At 35.3% G+C, this 16,653-nt stretch overlaps 1 protein-coding gene across 2 annotated transcripts in view; it reads right to left on the bottom strand.

Moving 5' to 3' along the window:
- Positions 1-16,653, bottom strand: part of PCDH17 (protocadherin 17) — a 92,857-nt gene that overhangs the window by 12,566 nt on the left and 63,638 nt on the right. Inside the window, exon 5 of one of the 2 annotated variants that reach the window (XM_027815908.2) lies at positions 240-314. The exons of the other annotated variant lie outside the window; for it this stretch is intronic. Within the exon in view, the coding sequence (XP_027671709.2) occupies positions 240-314 (75 nt within the window). The remainder of the gene's footprint in view (positions 1-239; positions 315-16,653) is intronic. 2 annotated transcript variants of the gene reach the window in all.

The following is a 16,653-nucleotide window of genomic DNA, read 5'->3' as shown; positions in this document are numbered from 1 at the left end:
TGACATGGCATAAAACATGTCAAAAACAATAAAAAGATGGTGGTCCTATGGATTTAATTCTAGTTCATATTTGTCACAAACCATAAATATTGGAGGAATATTTCAGGATTACATGGACCCCTACAGAACATTTAGTATTTTTCTTACAGAAGTATGCTTTAAATTCATGCTTACAATTTAATGGCAATCACATATTTGTATTTAAAGACAGCATAAGAGCAAGAAAACATTTCTGTTACCTGAAAATTTTCCATCCTCACAGCGGGCTGGTCCACAGATCCCAAGAATGGGTCTTTGGCCTCTGCCTTGCTGTTCTGGAGGCAAATCAAACCTGTGAGTCACAGACAGGGAAAGGCTCTGCTTCCAAAATTCACAATGTCAAAACTTCCACAGTAGAAAATGTCTATCTGTGGCCCAGGCACAGCTCACAGGCCTTGAAATTTTTCACTATGCTTCTCAAAGGTACACAGAAGTTTATAGTTGGCAGTGAACTGAAAATATCTGACTAGTACAAAAGGTGTCTCATTTCTTCCTGTTAGAGGAGAAAGAGGAGTGGCTGAGGAAGGACACACGGTTTTGGTTTCCAACATTTGCCTGTAGGTCACACTGGCACCTACTCTAATTTGCAGTAAGAAGCCCATATGACAGTCATGGAAAGATATTTTAGCTTTTTACCCATCCCACCATAAAAAAACCTTTTCCTAGCCCAGGGCTGCAGGGAGGAAATGTACAAGGGCTAGCTATGCCAGCCCTGCGTTTAGCTAAGAAGCTACAGGGAAACTTTAGTAACCTGACAAATTCACCATTTTAAACAGTAAATCTTTGTTGTAGAGCCCAAAAGCTATTTCCTGGAAAAGAAGAGAAACAAAACTGCAGTAATTTACAGAAGAGAACAGGCTTGTGGATTTGTTAGAATAAACATTTCTAATATAACACATTTTGCTATTCTTGATCAAGCCAGTTCCACAGATTTTACAGTGGAATTGTTTTAGTACTAGCACCTAAAAATGCAACGACTCTTAAATCTGAAATCTAACTGAATTTGCATAATCATCTGTAAAATTTGCATGATATTCACATTCTTTTTACTAACTTTATTGTAAGCTATTCATAATCATAATATCAATAATTTCCATATGTAATTTGTAATATTTAGTAAATGTTAACACTGTATATTGTACCGTGGCAATGTGGTCACTAATGAGGTCCATTGTGAGGCATCCTATACAAATATTAATAGATTGTACAGTTAGAGACAAGAGGTAAAAGTGATTATGACTAACAAAAGGAAAGACAACATCAATGAAAATATAATCATGCTGTTGAAATTTCCTGAAAATACCAATAAAAAGCTCCATAATTTAAGGAAGCTATCCCCATGTGTCACACTGTCAAGCCACCAACAATCAGCTATATATTACACCATTGAGCCTCCCTCAACAGTTGCCAATTATCTCAATATACAAATCTTTAATTAGAATGCACCAAGATTTTTGCTTTGTAAACTTGTCTCAAATCTGAATATGACAACTTGTTTACAGACATTGAGTGATGAGGGTGCCACTGAGGAGAGAGACATGACAAGCTTCTGAAGAAATCTGTTTCTATGCCCTTTTGATGGCTCTGTTTTCATCCTGACTATAGGTGGACTCTCTTGAATGGAAATCTGACAGATTCTGTGTAGGAGCATGATTTTGTCCAAAACAGAATCAATGCAATAAAGCTTTTCAAATGCTGTCTGTTTTGGGGGTTTTTAAGCCTCACAAAAAATTACTAAAGGCTATATGGATGCTGAACCATTCAAAATCTGGCCACTTTGGTGAAAAAGAGTAGTTTCCTCCACATTCCTGCCAGTATGTCTGGATTTACATTCAAAATCTCTTTTACCAGACATAATGAGACCATGTCTGTTTTATACTGATAGATGGAAAAGCCCAGTGGGTATCATTCTCTGCTTCAGAAGGTTGATGTATACAGGTCATATACTTTGGACTTCATGGGAGGTACAACGTGTCTGACAGAACAAGATGAAGAACATTTTTCATAATGCAGTGCTCACAAATACTATGAAGTTATCCAGACATCTTAAGGAACTCACTTGGACATACAGATACAAAAATATCTTCTTAGGAAAAAAAAAAATATTTCAGAGCTTCATATAGAGTCTTGCCTATGCGATGATAAGTAATGTATTCATTATTGTTTGATTAGATAGTGCCCTAGACTATTGTTTACTAGATGCTGGTGTTGTCCTTTATTACCACCTTCGAAAGAGACTTGCAGAATGGGATTACCTTTATGTCTATTTATGAAGCACCCACATCCTGTTAGGAATTTGAGTTTCACAATGCTATCTTAGCTTTCTGCCTGCATAGTGCTCCAATTGGATCAATCAGAAATAATAATTGAGGATGCATTTTTCAAATCTGACCCTTTTTTTGACCAGTTTGGCAAAAAAAAAAATTGTACATGTAAACAGATTTAAAACCATATTTTCATGTTCTTCATGAAATGTAAATAGATCTCTGAAAGACACTTAGTGAAGATGTCCTCAGAGTAGTCACATCTTTCTTTTCCAAATCCTTCATCACAAACCTTAAGGTCCAGTTCACTTTCATATTTTTCAAGGATTGAGGAGATTATAGAACACTAATGCAGAAAGTCTCTCCTGCTAGTTACTTTTCTTTCCAGCAGCTGAGCTGCTCAACTGAAAGTCACCTTTTTACTTGTCGTCTTTGCATTTGTTATATCTTCAAGTTTTGTATTGATATCAGAGTACTGTGATATGACAAAACATACCTTTAAGAAAAATTGTTAATTTGGGAACTATTTCTAAAGGTGTTGTCATTATGTGTTCATTGTTTTCACTTTTTAAGCCTGCTAACTCTTAGAAGCTATTTCTCTGTTCTCTGGCAATCTCTCATCTGAGCCATGTTCTTATAAAAATTGTATTTTAGTCCTGGAAATAGACTTAAAAGCTAGTTACAAACACCACCACCAAGTAAGATGCAGTCAGGATAATTTCTCTTAACTGTGCCCTCAGCTTACTTATCTGAACACCCTACAAAGGAAATCCAGCAGTGAGGCAATACGTAAGTTAAACACTGTTCTGGTAAAGCAAGTAAAAGATGCAGCTGCTACCATTAAAGCTGCTGAAGGATTCAGAATATATGTCAGTGTCAATCTATTGACTTCCTTTAAGAAAATCTTTACTCTGTAGAGGTGATGAAGTTACTACACCCCTAGAAATAGGGCAGACATACTATAAAGTGCAGTAAAACCTGTGCTACACATGGATCATGAACAACATCCTCAGAGTATTTAAAGAGACCTTTTCATTTACTGGAACTTATCACTATAATATTTACTTGATTTAGAGATTCATGTATGCTTTCCACCATGACTTGATTTTAATGGGTACCTTTCCTCCCAGCCATTTTGTTCTATTGGAAAGAAAAGGCAAGAGACCTGTACAGTTATTATTGGCTTGAATTCTTGTATCACAAATAATGGGAAGCAGAGAAAACTGGCCCCTGATATCTGCTGCATGGGTGTTCAAAAACAGCCTCTGGGTTTCCTAATAAAAATGTAGCTTTGCTTTGTTTTTGTTTAAGAAAAATAATTGCTTTAATTCCCAAGGAGACAAAAATTGTGTGTGAAGCACCATAACTGAAAGCAAGCCTGGTCTGACCTTGAACAAATTCTGTAAGGAATTAAGGTAAGAAAAATTTGTCTTATGAGAGGAAAAAACCCCAAAAATTCAAACTTTTTTTTTTTTTTAAAGCCCACTTGTTACAGCACTGGCATGCATGTATCCCACTTCTCAGGTATCTAAGAAACAGTTTAGCACAGCATTAAACTTATTTGTAAGCTCTCAAGTGACTCTCTGCAGTTCCAGCTGAAGATGGATACAAGGCAGCTAATTTGCTACCACCAAGGGAAAATGTTATAACATAAAAACATTCCCTCCCTTAGCTTCAAAACTGTCGAGTGCCTAGGGAGCCCGACCATTTGTAGAGTTGATACTATGCATATGCTTCCTTTGTAACTGTTACATGCATACATCTGGCATCTGTCTCTGTGTTAAAGAGACTTAATTGTCCCCAGTATTAGTATGTAAAAACCCTCTAACCTAGATGGTTAATGCAAAAGAAATAAATGAAAGGATATATGTGATTTTTGTAGAATTATTTTTGTGTTATTGGCAAGATATGCAAAGAGCTCTGTACTATGGCTATAAGCAAAATATTTCAGCTCTGCCTTCTGAATATGTTTAAAGAGATTATGCTCTTCGTTTAGCATGACATTTGGCACTTTGTACAGCCTCTGAATCAAATGGGGTTGTTTTAGCTGGAATTATTTTTTCCATTTATTCTCTTCTTCTTCACTACCACCACCACCCACCCACCCTTTCTTGATTGTGGGTCCTCCCCCTTTTATCAACAACAGACTTCAGAGCATTTCATCATTTGACAGACATAGATGGACTGATTATGAAGATATGTATTTTTTTTCTTTTTTTTTAAATATAATATTAGAAGGACTCTATATATCAGTACATTATTCAGCTCACTGTTGCCAGAAAAGTCAGGACTTAGGCAAAGCACTTGATTTCAGATTTCAATATCTTTTTAAAAGATCAAAGAACGTGGAAAATCTTGTTCTTTGGTTAGGCTGACCATGCAGAACAGTAATACTCTACAAGACGGAGGTAGTTGCATAGAACTAATACTAAGTTGAAGACTTTTTGAAGTTTAAACTTTGTGTTGATGTTCATCTCAAAACCCCCTAGCAAAGTAAACAAAAAAAAGGCTTCTAACTGGGACAACACACAGAAAATATTCTTCCTGTAAAGTAAGATAAAAAAATGCTGTTGATTTGACATCTGACATCATTCATGATAACAAAAATGAAATAAGCTCAAGGTGTTTCTTTTACTAAGATTTGTGTCTTTGAGCAAGACTATTAAGTATAGTCTTTCCTAAGGCAACTGTACCTCCCTAATTTAGGATTCAGGGAAAAAGTATTCCTACAGCTGAAGTCTGGAGAGCCTGATTTCCTCCTACCATGTGCACTAAATCCTCGTAAGCAGGAAGACAGGCCATACTTTTTTCACCTTTCCTGTTTAAGTTTTATTATCACTCAACAATGAAGCAAACCAGAGAGAGCTTTCATCTAATCTGCTTTTTAAGGGGGAGTTCTTGTCAATCAAGGAACTGAAGAAAACCCCACAGGAAGTCAGAGGATGAATATTAGTTTCATCAGGTGCCTAATAGCAGCTATAAGAAAAAAAACTATTTCATTCAAGAAACAGAGATTGCCACGCAATTTAATTTCTGACAATTGACATTAGGCTAGAATTCTTACGCTGTCTCTAGAGGCAATGGAGAAGGATGGATTCAAAAAGCATTCATTTCAGTGATAAGCTCCAGACCTAAACCACTTCTCGGATAGGCCTACCTATCTTCACTGAATGTGCATGAAGCTGATATCTTGAATATATCTACCGCTGTGTTAGGGATACATACCCATCGGTCTGGCTTTTCCTATTAGCTGCCTTAAGCTTTTCAGCCCTCAGAAAACTGCCTGTTTTGAATATAAAGGTCCAATGTTCCCTAATTTAATGTAGATGGAAATTAGGTGTGTAACTCAGCATTATGAATCACCTTTTCCAAGACATGCTCTTAATGAAGATTGTCCTCCCATTGGTAGGAAAATTGTCCCCTTGCAAACTAATAACCCAGTGATTACATGCCCATATAAGTTCTGGGATTTCCACAGAATTTATTCATTCAATACCTAGTCTGATCAAGATTCCTGGTATTTTTCCACTGAGCTATTTTATTGCAAAAGTAAAGCAACTTTCCTTCTCCCCTAATACTGTGCTACTGTGCTTATACCAAGCTACTGCTTTTTTTACAGCATTAAAATTTGTGTTATTTTAAATCCCTGAAGGAACATACTGGGATCTGCTGCTCTTCACTGAGGCAAACTGTAGCTGGTCCACTGCAGCTACAGCTCTGGCTCCAACTAAGTTCTTGTCAAAACCATAGCAGGGAGTGGCTTTGCTGATGTATAGGCGTTGCCAACTTCACAGAACCAAGATGTTTGACATGTTGTAAAGTGGCATATTGCATTTTAGTTTAGTTTAACTTAGATTATTTCTTTCATTTCCAGAAATTTAGGAAGACAAATCAGCTGCTGATCAGCAGTTGATCAACTGATCAACTATGCTTTGTCTACAGAGCAAGTTGGCACCTTAGGTATAACCAGCACATCATCCTAGCTCCTGCTGGAATTTAAAGTCAGAAAGCCAACATCCTTCTTGCCAGCTCTCCTGTCCAGCCATACCTTGGCTTTGCAGCCCAGGTTCTGTTGGCTCACAGACCTAGCTGAATCCTAAAGACAGCAGGGTGCTGGATACCTTGCAAAGATGATAAAATCCAATTTTCCCTTTCATCTATAGTTCAAGCCTACAGATCTTCTGCAAATATTACCAAAGCTTTTGCTTAAGTAGGAAAATAAAGGGAAGGAAGCTTCATGAGTCATAGCCCATATTTATGTACTAGATTTTTCAGATCTACCTGCCTGTCCTGAGAGTACAGAATTGCTAGCCTTGGATTTTGGAGTCAGACTTTAAGTTCTTCGAGATGCTCAAAAGTAAATCATGGTATGTCACTTCTCGTCTTTCCAAGGACAAAATAAAATTAATTGAGAGCAGCATACCTGGAATTCCTACCAGTCAGTAATTCCATTCTCAGAAATAATTCTGATCTCAAAATTCTTATTTTAAAGGTTGAGTAGGACTGAGGATTTCCATTCATTAACTCTGTGGCTTTCAACATCAATGCAAATACTCCTTCTTTAAATAAATTCTCAGTTTAAAATTTTAAATTTAAACGTGTTTTTTGATTAAAAAATGTTGAGTCAATACTTCTCAGAAAGTCAGACTGGGATGATAAACTATTGTCAACAATTTTGTTCATAAAACATCAGTCTCAGTCCTTTGAAAAGCTGACACACTTATTTAGCAGTTAATTTTTCTTTAAACATAATCAAGTGGAAAACCAATGATGGTAATCCTGTAGAGTACATCTGCATTATCAAATGTTCCTGTGATATATTACCATGACTGCATTTATCCACTACAGCCTACTGGTCTACATGATATACAAATAAATTCAATTGCAGCTTAATATTACAAACTGCCTTCAACATTTTCATGCGCAGTTCATTGCACCTGTATAACTTCAAGAAGTATATTTCAGAGCCATTAGTGGACAAAGTAATAATATTCACAAAATATACTAGGTAGATATTTTCAGTTTTAGAGCATACTATTTTAGAGTAGAAAGAAACTCAGGAATATGAAAAATAAAAACTCAGGAATATTAAAAATAAAATAAACATTAAAATTATATGAAAAAATATAAAACTAGCACAGAAAAATAAAGGGCAATTCTAAATAGGTTAACCAGTCTGAATAGAAAGAAGCTATCATGTAAGTCTAATTTTTGAGTTAAAAAACAAAAGAGAAGAAAACAGATATTAAACCTAAATGCTTATGTAAAATACCTTCCATAACTTTTACTAGAATACCTTCCATACCTTTTACTAGGATTAATTCATTAGAAATTACTTTTTTTTGTAATTTTTCTTTGAAAAAAAATATATCTAAAGGAATTTATTTATTCTGGTTACTGCAAGAATCTGTTTTATAAAACAAATGGCAAATGTTATCCTTGAATATAATTGCCTATTCAAAACAGGAAATCAAAGTGGACTAAAAATACAGAATAAAGCATTTCACACAGAGAAGGATATGTATATTTCTGTTACTTTTTATTCATTACCTTTAGAAAGGAAAATACAGCATTTTCTATAAGCTTTCAATGTCAGTTAGCCTGCTCTAACTGTGATGACAACATGCATCTTTGATGACATGGATGAATACATCTAAAATTTAAGTCTTCCTTCTAGCAAAACTGTAATCCTGTACAGAAGGTCAGTGACAATCTGCCTATTAAGGCCAACTGTTTGCAAGTAGTAAGCAGCATTTTCTTGTTAGGATTTTTCTCTCTGCTTTGCTACCTGACTTCTGCAGGGACATGCATCTATTTACCATGCTAAATCCTGTTGTTCATCTTTTGTGTCTAACATATTCTTTGTTCATATCCTAAAGGTAGGCAAACAGAACTGGTGTTATTGTTAGCATTCTCCAAAGACATAGCCAATGCATATCTAGCTAATTCCCTCCTATGTGTTATTCAGCAATCAGTGTCTACCAATAGGATTTGGGAATCCCAAATGACAATGTTTAAAGGGAAGGGTTAAATTCAGCTTCTTTAATGACATTCTCTATTCCTGGCATCATTCATCATATTCATGGAATCTGTTCCATGGAGGAAACTAAGGCTGCAAATTAAAATAAATTACACTGGATGGACAGCCATCTGAGTGAATGAGATCACTGTCATGATCTGAAGCAACTTTATTAATGGTAAGAAGCTATGTTGGTACAGACAGTTCTTTCAATCTGCTCCAAAGGCCCACATATTCCTTGCAGAAAGTTGCCTTTGGGAGGTATCACCTCTAGAGCTAAGCTCCCTGAGAAGCAATCATATTAAGAGAACCTGCTGGGGTACGTGATTTAACATTAAAGTGAATTTATCAGCTACTCCCAACTTTTTTGAGAGACTAATTGAATTATCAAAGGCTGCTATGGGGAATTAAAGCCTTCTGATATCAGATCTGTAATATAGATAAAATCCTTAACTCATACCATGTGATTATCTTAAAATGTAATACAGCCTGGGTGCTAAAACAGACCCAAATTTAACATTCCTTTTCCCTGTCTAAAGCCTCTTTCTACCCACCAAAGTTATGGGAAATGTTAAGTGTTTCGGACAAGAAAAAGACAAAATTATTTTAAAATATTTTATTTATTCTGTGTCCTCATTCAATGTCTCCAGGTGCTCTGAGTGCTCACTAGGGTAAGTTCTGACAAATTCATTGTTCAACTCTTTACAGTATATATTTTAATCTTTCACTTTCTAAAGGATTTCAGAAAGAATATACAGTTTCCCTCATTTTCAGTGGGATCACACATGATTAAAATCAAACATGAATGCATCATCTTCCTGAACTAGGTCATATAATAGTAAAGAAAAGCTGCTGTTAGTTCAGATATTGATTCCATTTGTGAAAATTAAACCTTGCTCAAAATTTTGCAAGGTAGTTATCTGACAATTCATTTTTATTTTTTAGTTGCATCTCTTTGATGTACATATAGGTTTGGAATTGTAGAACAGATCCTAGCAAAAGACACTAGCGGATTTGGGGGCAGATGAGTCTGGCAAAGTTACAGGACAAAGGCAATTTATTATATCCTACTGACATTTTGTCAGAGATCACCTTGATATAGATACATAAACATAAATGTTCACAAGGATATTGTTGAATCTATATTATAGAGACAAATTTCTGTCTACAATGCCTACATTTTCATACATTTGTGCAACAAATGTATGAAAAGTACTTAATTACCCTATTAAACACTTCTAAAAGTAATTATGAAAGTACAAAAAAAGCCATGTTAAAATCGAAAGTATAAGAGTAAAGCCTGTAAGACTTGCATGACATAACAGAAGATACAAGACTAGCTTTGACCCTGTAAACCTCCTATGCTGCAATCAAGTGCAGTGACAACAAGCTGGAGGCGTTCACTGCATGAAGAGGTGAAAAGAGGTGATTGTAAGAAGTGCAAAAACAATTCTATATCCATAATGCATTCGTCCCAGAGTGCAAGGACAGCTGTTAAAATGTTTTTTCTTAACAAGCAGCTTTAAAGATACATGAGTAAAATCAGGTAAAGAATCACAAAAAGAACATAATTTAAGAAGATGCTATAAGGCATTAGAAAGGACACATACTGTAATCTTATTCTATCATAGAAGTGTATCCTGTCCCATGAATACAACTGGTGATAATTGTGAGTAATTAGTAATTGTAGCAAGAACCTGCTTATCTCTCATGCACAGAGAAGAATCTGTAACATTCTCAAAACACGCCGGTGGTGTTTGCATTTTCCCTTTCTCTTATGGAGACTTCCCACAGGCATGCAAAATCCATTGCTCAGTGAAGTGGACTTGGGAGCAGATCCGGAGAAGCTGAGTTATTAGTTATCTCTAATTTCCTTCTAAATAGAACTTGTCTGCTTTAAGAATACAAGAAAGGAAAGAAAGGCAACTCCTCCCTGCATTAAATACATGTATATTCTATCAGTATTTGCAAATCAAATGTTTTGCCAGCCTCTCAAAAGCCTCAGAAGTCAGATTGCTTGTCCCTGATTTTTGGAGTGTCACTTCACTGACTATTTCATCTTCTGACTTTCCATCTACCACCGAAGGAAATTTAAACTTTTTCAAAGCTCTGAATAATTCTGCACATTCAGTGGCCTTCTGTCATCTCTGTTCCCCTAGTACTCCTGGTCATGACAATTTTGTCCTTCTTGAGCTTCTCCACAGGGCTGTTAGTCTCCCTGAGCTTAAATCTGTTCACTAGACCTGTTTCTGTTGCACTGTCTGCAAAGATAACAAGCTAATAACAAATAGTTCCATGAGCAATGGAACTAATGAAAGCTTATTTTCTGCAAATTTTTGTATTATTATTGACTAACATGTCTTGGAAGGCACAGCCTGCTTGAAGCTTTCTCAGTAACTGAGGCATTGTTAATGACTTTCTCCAGTCAAGAGTCTTCAGCGTCTAATAATCTGTGACATCAGTTTTTCACTTATATTGGGCACTTAGATAGTCTATTACAGCTGTCTATCCACAAAATCTGTGGAACCTTATTTTTGAAGCCTGTGTCCTTGGACAGAAACTGGTTCAGAATTAATGGGTAATCAGGGAAACAAGCAGACACAAATTGCAATTTCATGACATTATTTCTAAAAAAACTGAAAATGTATCTAAAAATCAAATTATTTTTTCCACAACTGTTGTTGAATAACTGATCCCCTCTACATAGGATTTTTTTTTTTTTTTTTTTGAGTATCTGGAAGACACCTAGGTGACCATGAATGCCAGCATAAACTACTTATTGGCTAGGGTTTTCAAATATTGCTTCCTTGCCAAATCAATGTAAAGTATGTTTAAATGGCTTCTCATTGAGAAGCAGATTAGCCTGATTAAAAAGATTTCCTAATATGTCCAGGTTGTACTGACACAACTAACCCAGAAACCTCCACTTGTCTTGCTTTGTGCTGTTCACACAGGTACACAAATTTACACCTAAGGAATGGAAGAGGGACGTAGCCCCAGATTCCAATGCCTTTGTGCCTCCAAGGAAGATGTCCATATGCCAGATAGGTGTCAAACTTCCCATTATAGTACCTGGAGGTCTACTCAAGAGAGTCAACTCCATGTGCATGGTCATGTAAATATTTACAGTTAATCTGAGTCCCATTACTAATTAGGTATATGAATGTGGACGAAAATTGCACTCCAAATGTCTAAATTAGATGTAGGTTACCATCTTTAGGCAGAAATACTTGAAAATACTTGGTTCCCTACTCTAAATACAGCCTTCTATAACGAGACAATTTGCACATGATTTTGGCAGTGATTATGAACAGAGAGCTGAAGAACTGACATCAAATTGGATTCTTTTTGTTTCTGAGTTAGGAAAGTCCTATTTTGATTAATCAGTCTTGCTACAAAAATGTGCTATTTCTTTCACAGCAGTTTTCAAGAAAGCTGTTCTGAAATTTCTTGGAAGACATGCTCCAGCTTGTTGTGCCCAGCTGTGTTACACCACACAACAACACATTCACACACAGTTAATGAAACCATATCTTTCTACACCAGTCAAGAAAGAACTCATTTAAGTTAGATTGCTTACATACCTACTCCATCCATAAGAAAAAAGATCTCCTAGTGCAACTTTAAAAAATAGAGCAGATTAGTTTCTGTACTCTCACACTTGGAGCAAAGGACAAGAAAGGAGAAGTTTCAAGAGATTAGGGGACAAAATTAGCCATAAGAAGCCAACATATTTCTATCAGATCAAAATAGAAAGATTAGGGGGAATAAAAGGCAAAAGCTGAGGAAATACTCTACTGATGACTCTTTCTCTAAATTAGAATTGCAAATTTAGACTTACCATTCCCCAGTATGCACTATATTATAAACCTTCAGCCACAAGAAATACCTTTTATTTGGATACATTTTTAAGTTACATCCAAGATCAGTTCACAAAAAGAAGGAAATTTATGAATATAAACTTTCAGATAAAACAAACTTTAAACCTAGCAGGCTTATAGCATGCCATTTTCTGCATAAGTAGAAAATAATCTTTTAAAATGGAGCATTTATCAATAGGTCATTCTGAAGAATTCAAATGACAAGGAAAAACTTACAAAAATGCATATAATATATGTTGTCAAACATGCAAGAAGAGGGAATGTCTGGCATATACCTGCTTTGCTTAAAGGCAAAATCCTATTAAAAACAAACAAACAAAAAAATAACATCAGTGATTATAAATACCTCCCAGTCCACCTTCTAAAACAGTTTCTTTACTTCAGTAAGTCACAAATCCCTTCAGGTTTCACTTTTAGTTTATTTCAATGGTTGTGGTTCAGCTCAACTGTATTGGGTGTGGCTTTTTTTGCTTTTATTTTTTTCCCCTTTAAACTGGTATTAAGCAAACCTGGAAAAAATGTTATGTAACAGAAAAAAAGTTGGTTTGGGGTTCTTTTTTTCTGCAGTAAGCTCTAAACCAGAATGCACTTCAGCACATTTTTACTTGAAGAATACTCTACCTGCCTTGGTTCTGTCATAAATATACAGCAAAATTATTTAACTGTAACCACTTCTGTAATCTAAAATTAAGAAATAATTTTGTTTGTAGGGCAAAAGAAATGTGATGCATTTTAAAAGATGCCCAAAACTGTACTCTAGCTGAGGTTGAACTTGAGCTGCTCCACACATCCAGAGTTTTACTCAAAAAGGAGGTGAGCTGAAATGAAGACAGTGGGACTTTTTATCTTATGCACATGCAAAGGATCTATTTTTAGAAGTATATATGTGTATCTGTAGTGATAAACAGCGGAAATAGCTTCAGAAAAGTATGTTTGTTTTCATGAAATATAAACTATTGCCAAATATGTGCAAAGCAACATATTACTTAATTATTTTCCTTTCTTTTTTTATTCTTCAGTCTTCTATTTCTTATCTTGTTTTTGTGTTTGTCTGCTCATGTTTCTCTTCCTCTCTTCCTCCTTCAAATGTGCAATGCAATGCTTGTCTGATAGTTATGTGTGGTTTTCTGAAATGTCCACAATTTCACTTTTTCATTGAATAAAAATATACAGAACTAAAAATAAGGCACAGAATTAATCTCTAAAGCTGAACAAAACCTGAATGGTTATCACCTTCAGTTATGTTAATTTGCATATTGTAACCAGTTCTGAGTTTTTTTTCCTCATGAAGTACAGATATAATAAGCTCATAACTGTACATTGACTGCAGTTACATGAGAGAGTTACATTACCAAGTGAGACGTAGAGTCAGTCACACGCACTCACACAGGCAAAAAGCAGAAATGATGTTTCAAGCTTTATATTCTTGGTCAGGTATAGAATTTCTCACAATATGGACAGGCATATTATAAATGAAAAACTTTCATTCTCAGCTGAAATCTGTGTCTTGCAGTAAAGCAGGTAATAATAAAACCAAGTATTTCATGCTTTAGCAAAAACTGCCTTTTCAATAAATTTACATTAGGTAGTAATGAGCTATATTGTGCGGTGTTTAATCTGCTCTAAAAAAAGTGGGAAGTAATTCTTCTGCCCAGCTCTCAGGTATTAAGTCCCTACATCTTTTATGATGACAGCTCAGCTTCAGGCTATAAAATAGAAGAACCTGTTCTACATCTACTGTTTAAAACAAGAGCAGAAAAACTAAACCTCCATCAATCTGTTGTCTTTCTTTTATGGCTTATCTGTGGCAAAAAACGAATCATAAGAAAGATTTGTTCCGATTCCACAGACAGATCCATCAGCCCGCTGGTACCCGTGAACCATGCTCTCCTATAGAGATTGGTGGTAATGGCACAGTTGCAGTTTAAAACATACTATAATATTGAGCTACTGCTACTCACTTGGAATTACAGTAAGACTCTGTAATAAGAATATATCTAGAAAACGCACATGCACACATCACACATCCAAAGTAATACAAGCACACATGGTCCTTTTTTTCATAGCTGTACCTCTTCCAGATGACATAGTTTCTTTTAGAAGCTCTAGCAGGACCAAAGCAAATAGAATAAGACAGTGACAAAATTTTGAATATTTTTTTCAGAGGAAATTCTGTCCAAATCCACTGAATACAAAATGTATACAAGTATGTGGTTTCTTCATCAAATTACTTGTAAGCTCTTGAAGTAAAAACACAGTCTATTGAGTTCTTATCTGTAACTTTTTTTTCTGCAACTTTTCAAGAAACAAACCCTACACAGCTTTATAATCTCACATGTCAATTTTGGATCACAAGAGAAGACAGCTAGCAGATGAAGTATTTGCTCACCTGAAAGAAGCAGTTCAACAGACTGAAGTCTACTTGTGATGGTATGTAGGGTGAGGATAGCAAAGGAAAGCAAAGTCGGGAATGCTTGAAAAATAAAATATTTTTAGTTAACAAGAAGAAAATTAAAACTTTGGGGAAAGGATTCATTTCACATCTGAATCCCTCTCCCAAAATATCTTTGATTTTATCTTAACCCTGTGAATAGGCATTTCTGAAAAAGTGCAGTAGCAGTTGCATTAAAGCACATAATTCTTTTAGTTAAGAGACACTGCAGAGTCTATTCAGGAATAACTCCCCCTGAGGTAAATAATCTGCTCAGGGTAAAAGGGAGTGTACAGTTTAGTGGTGATGCAAACGATTTAGTGTAGCAACTCTGCATGTAGTTTCTGCCCCCTTTTTTATATAGCTTTAATCTGACAGCAACTTCATAATGCATTCAAACCCACTGCCAGAAAATATCAACTAAGCACAGAAAAAAATTGAGACATTCTTAAAAAAATGGTAGTTCAACTTCCTTTAAAGCATGACATAAGTGTGAGAAAAGGGGACAGAAAAACACAAAAGTATAGTTTTGTGGCATTTATTCTGTAAAGATTGTGAAAAATGTATCTTGTATGGATTATTTGGATATTTACAAAGCATGAAAAAACCAGCTAATTATATAAGCTATCAACAACTTCCCATGAAAAGAGCTTACAGGGTTTCTGACCTGATATCATATTCATTTAATCTAATTTATGAAACTGCTTGAGGAAACATTCAGCTGCTTTCTGAAAGACTGACTTGGGGATTATTGGAGCTGTATAATTGTTCAACTGATCAGACTTAAAAAGAAACATTTTGTTTTACATTAATCTTGCAGAAATGGGCAATGAATTTGAGAAATAGATTGCTGTCGAAAAGTCTTGCCAAAAATGTCTAGCTGAGAGCAACCACAACTATTTTTCTTAACAGTCTCATTTTCTTATTTTCAATCTTTATTCAACATCTGTTCTTTCCCCCCTCCTCTGTAACATAATTATGCAGAAATCCAGCATAAAACAGGTTGAGCAGTTAATAACAGGCAGCTTAAACATTTTTTCACACTGATGCCCTGCAGATACTTCTTTTTTTTTATTTTATTTTGTTCCTTTGGCTTCTTATTTAATTTATATACGTTTCTTTCCTGATCTTGAAGTATATTCTCAAAACACATGGAAGCACCTGAAAGTAAGTCTGGGAAACGCACATGTTCAGAAGGCTTTATTGTGATAGGTAGCACATTTAAAGGGAGAGAGTGAAAAACACAGTTTATCCAGCTGAAGAAGAAGGAATTTGATTGAGATAAATAGTCTCTTACCACACTCTCTCCAGAAAGACTTCCAGATCTTTTAAAGATATTCTGTATAAAGGTTGATAGTCTTTCAGTATGCATCTGTGTATATGTTTTCTTTTCTCCAAAACAGGTTCACTTTGCTTTTCTATATTTGACATAAACTCACTACCCATCTCAAAAATAGTCATGGCTCCATGATAAATACTACTTACTTTGTAATACTTCATTTCAGTAATTAGCACTTGACATTTAGCCTAAGAGATGGAAAAATATTATACTAACAGATATTCAAAAGGTCCACTAAAATATAAGAGTTCCTCCATGCAGAAGCAGGTACAAGGTGCTGTTTTCCTCTGAATTTCCAGAGTTCACTAATTCAGATAAATAAAGAATCCTAATTCATCTGGGAAAAAAATGTTTGAAGAAGATGGGATTAACCAAGAAAAAAGTACTAAAAGTCCAGTAAATCTTCACTGTAGTTCACACCAGATAAAAAGGAAGATAAAAATTACAAAAGACAATACTATGCAGAAATATAATGGGTATCATTTTATGTGATACATGTAGAAAAGCAAAGCACAGTAAGTGTAATTGAATGTACAACCTATCGTGACTGGAGGATTCTATCTTCAGGTTTGCATAAATACCTCAACTGAAATTATTGCTTGAATGTTATATTGGTTCATAAAAGATGAGTCCAAACAAGCCTGATAAGGGTGAACATTTTCCCGTAAGTATAGTAATAC

This window comes from Falco cherrug, chromosome 2 (genome assembly GCF_023634085.1).
Source record: "Falco cherrug isolate bFalChe1 chromosome 2, bFalChe1.pri, whole genome shotgun sequence".
NCBI classification, from domain to species: Eukaryota; Metazoa; Chordata; class Aves; order Falconiformes; family Falconidae; genus Falco; species Falco cherrug.
The sequence above is the reverse complement of the archived record's forward strand: the minus strand, read 5'-3'. Positions and strand labels throughout refer to the sequence as shown.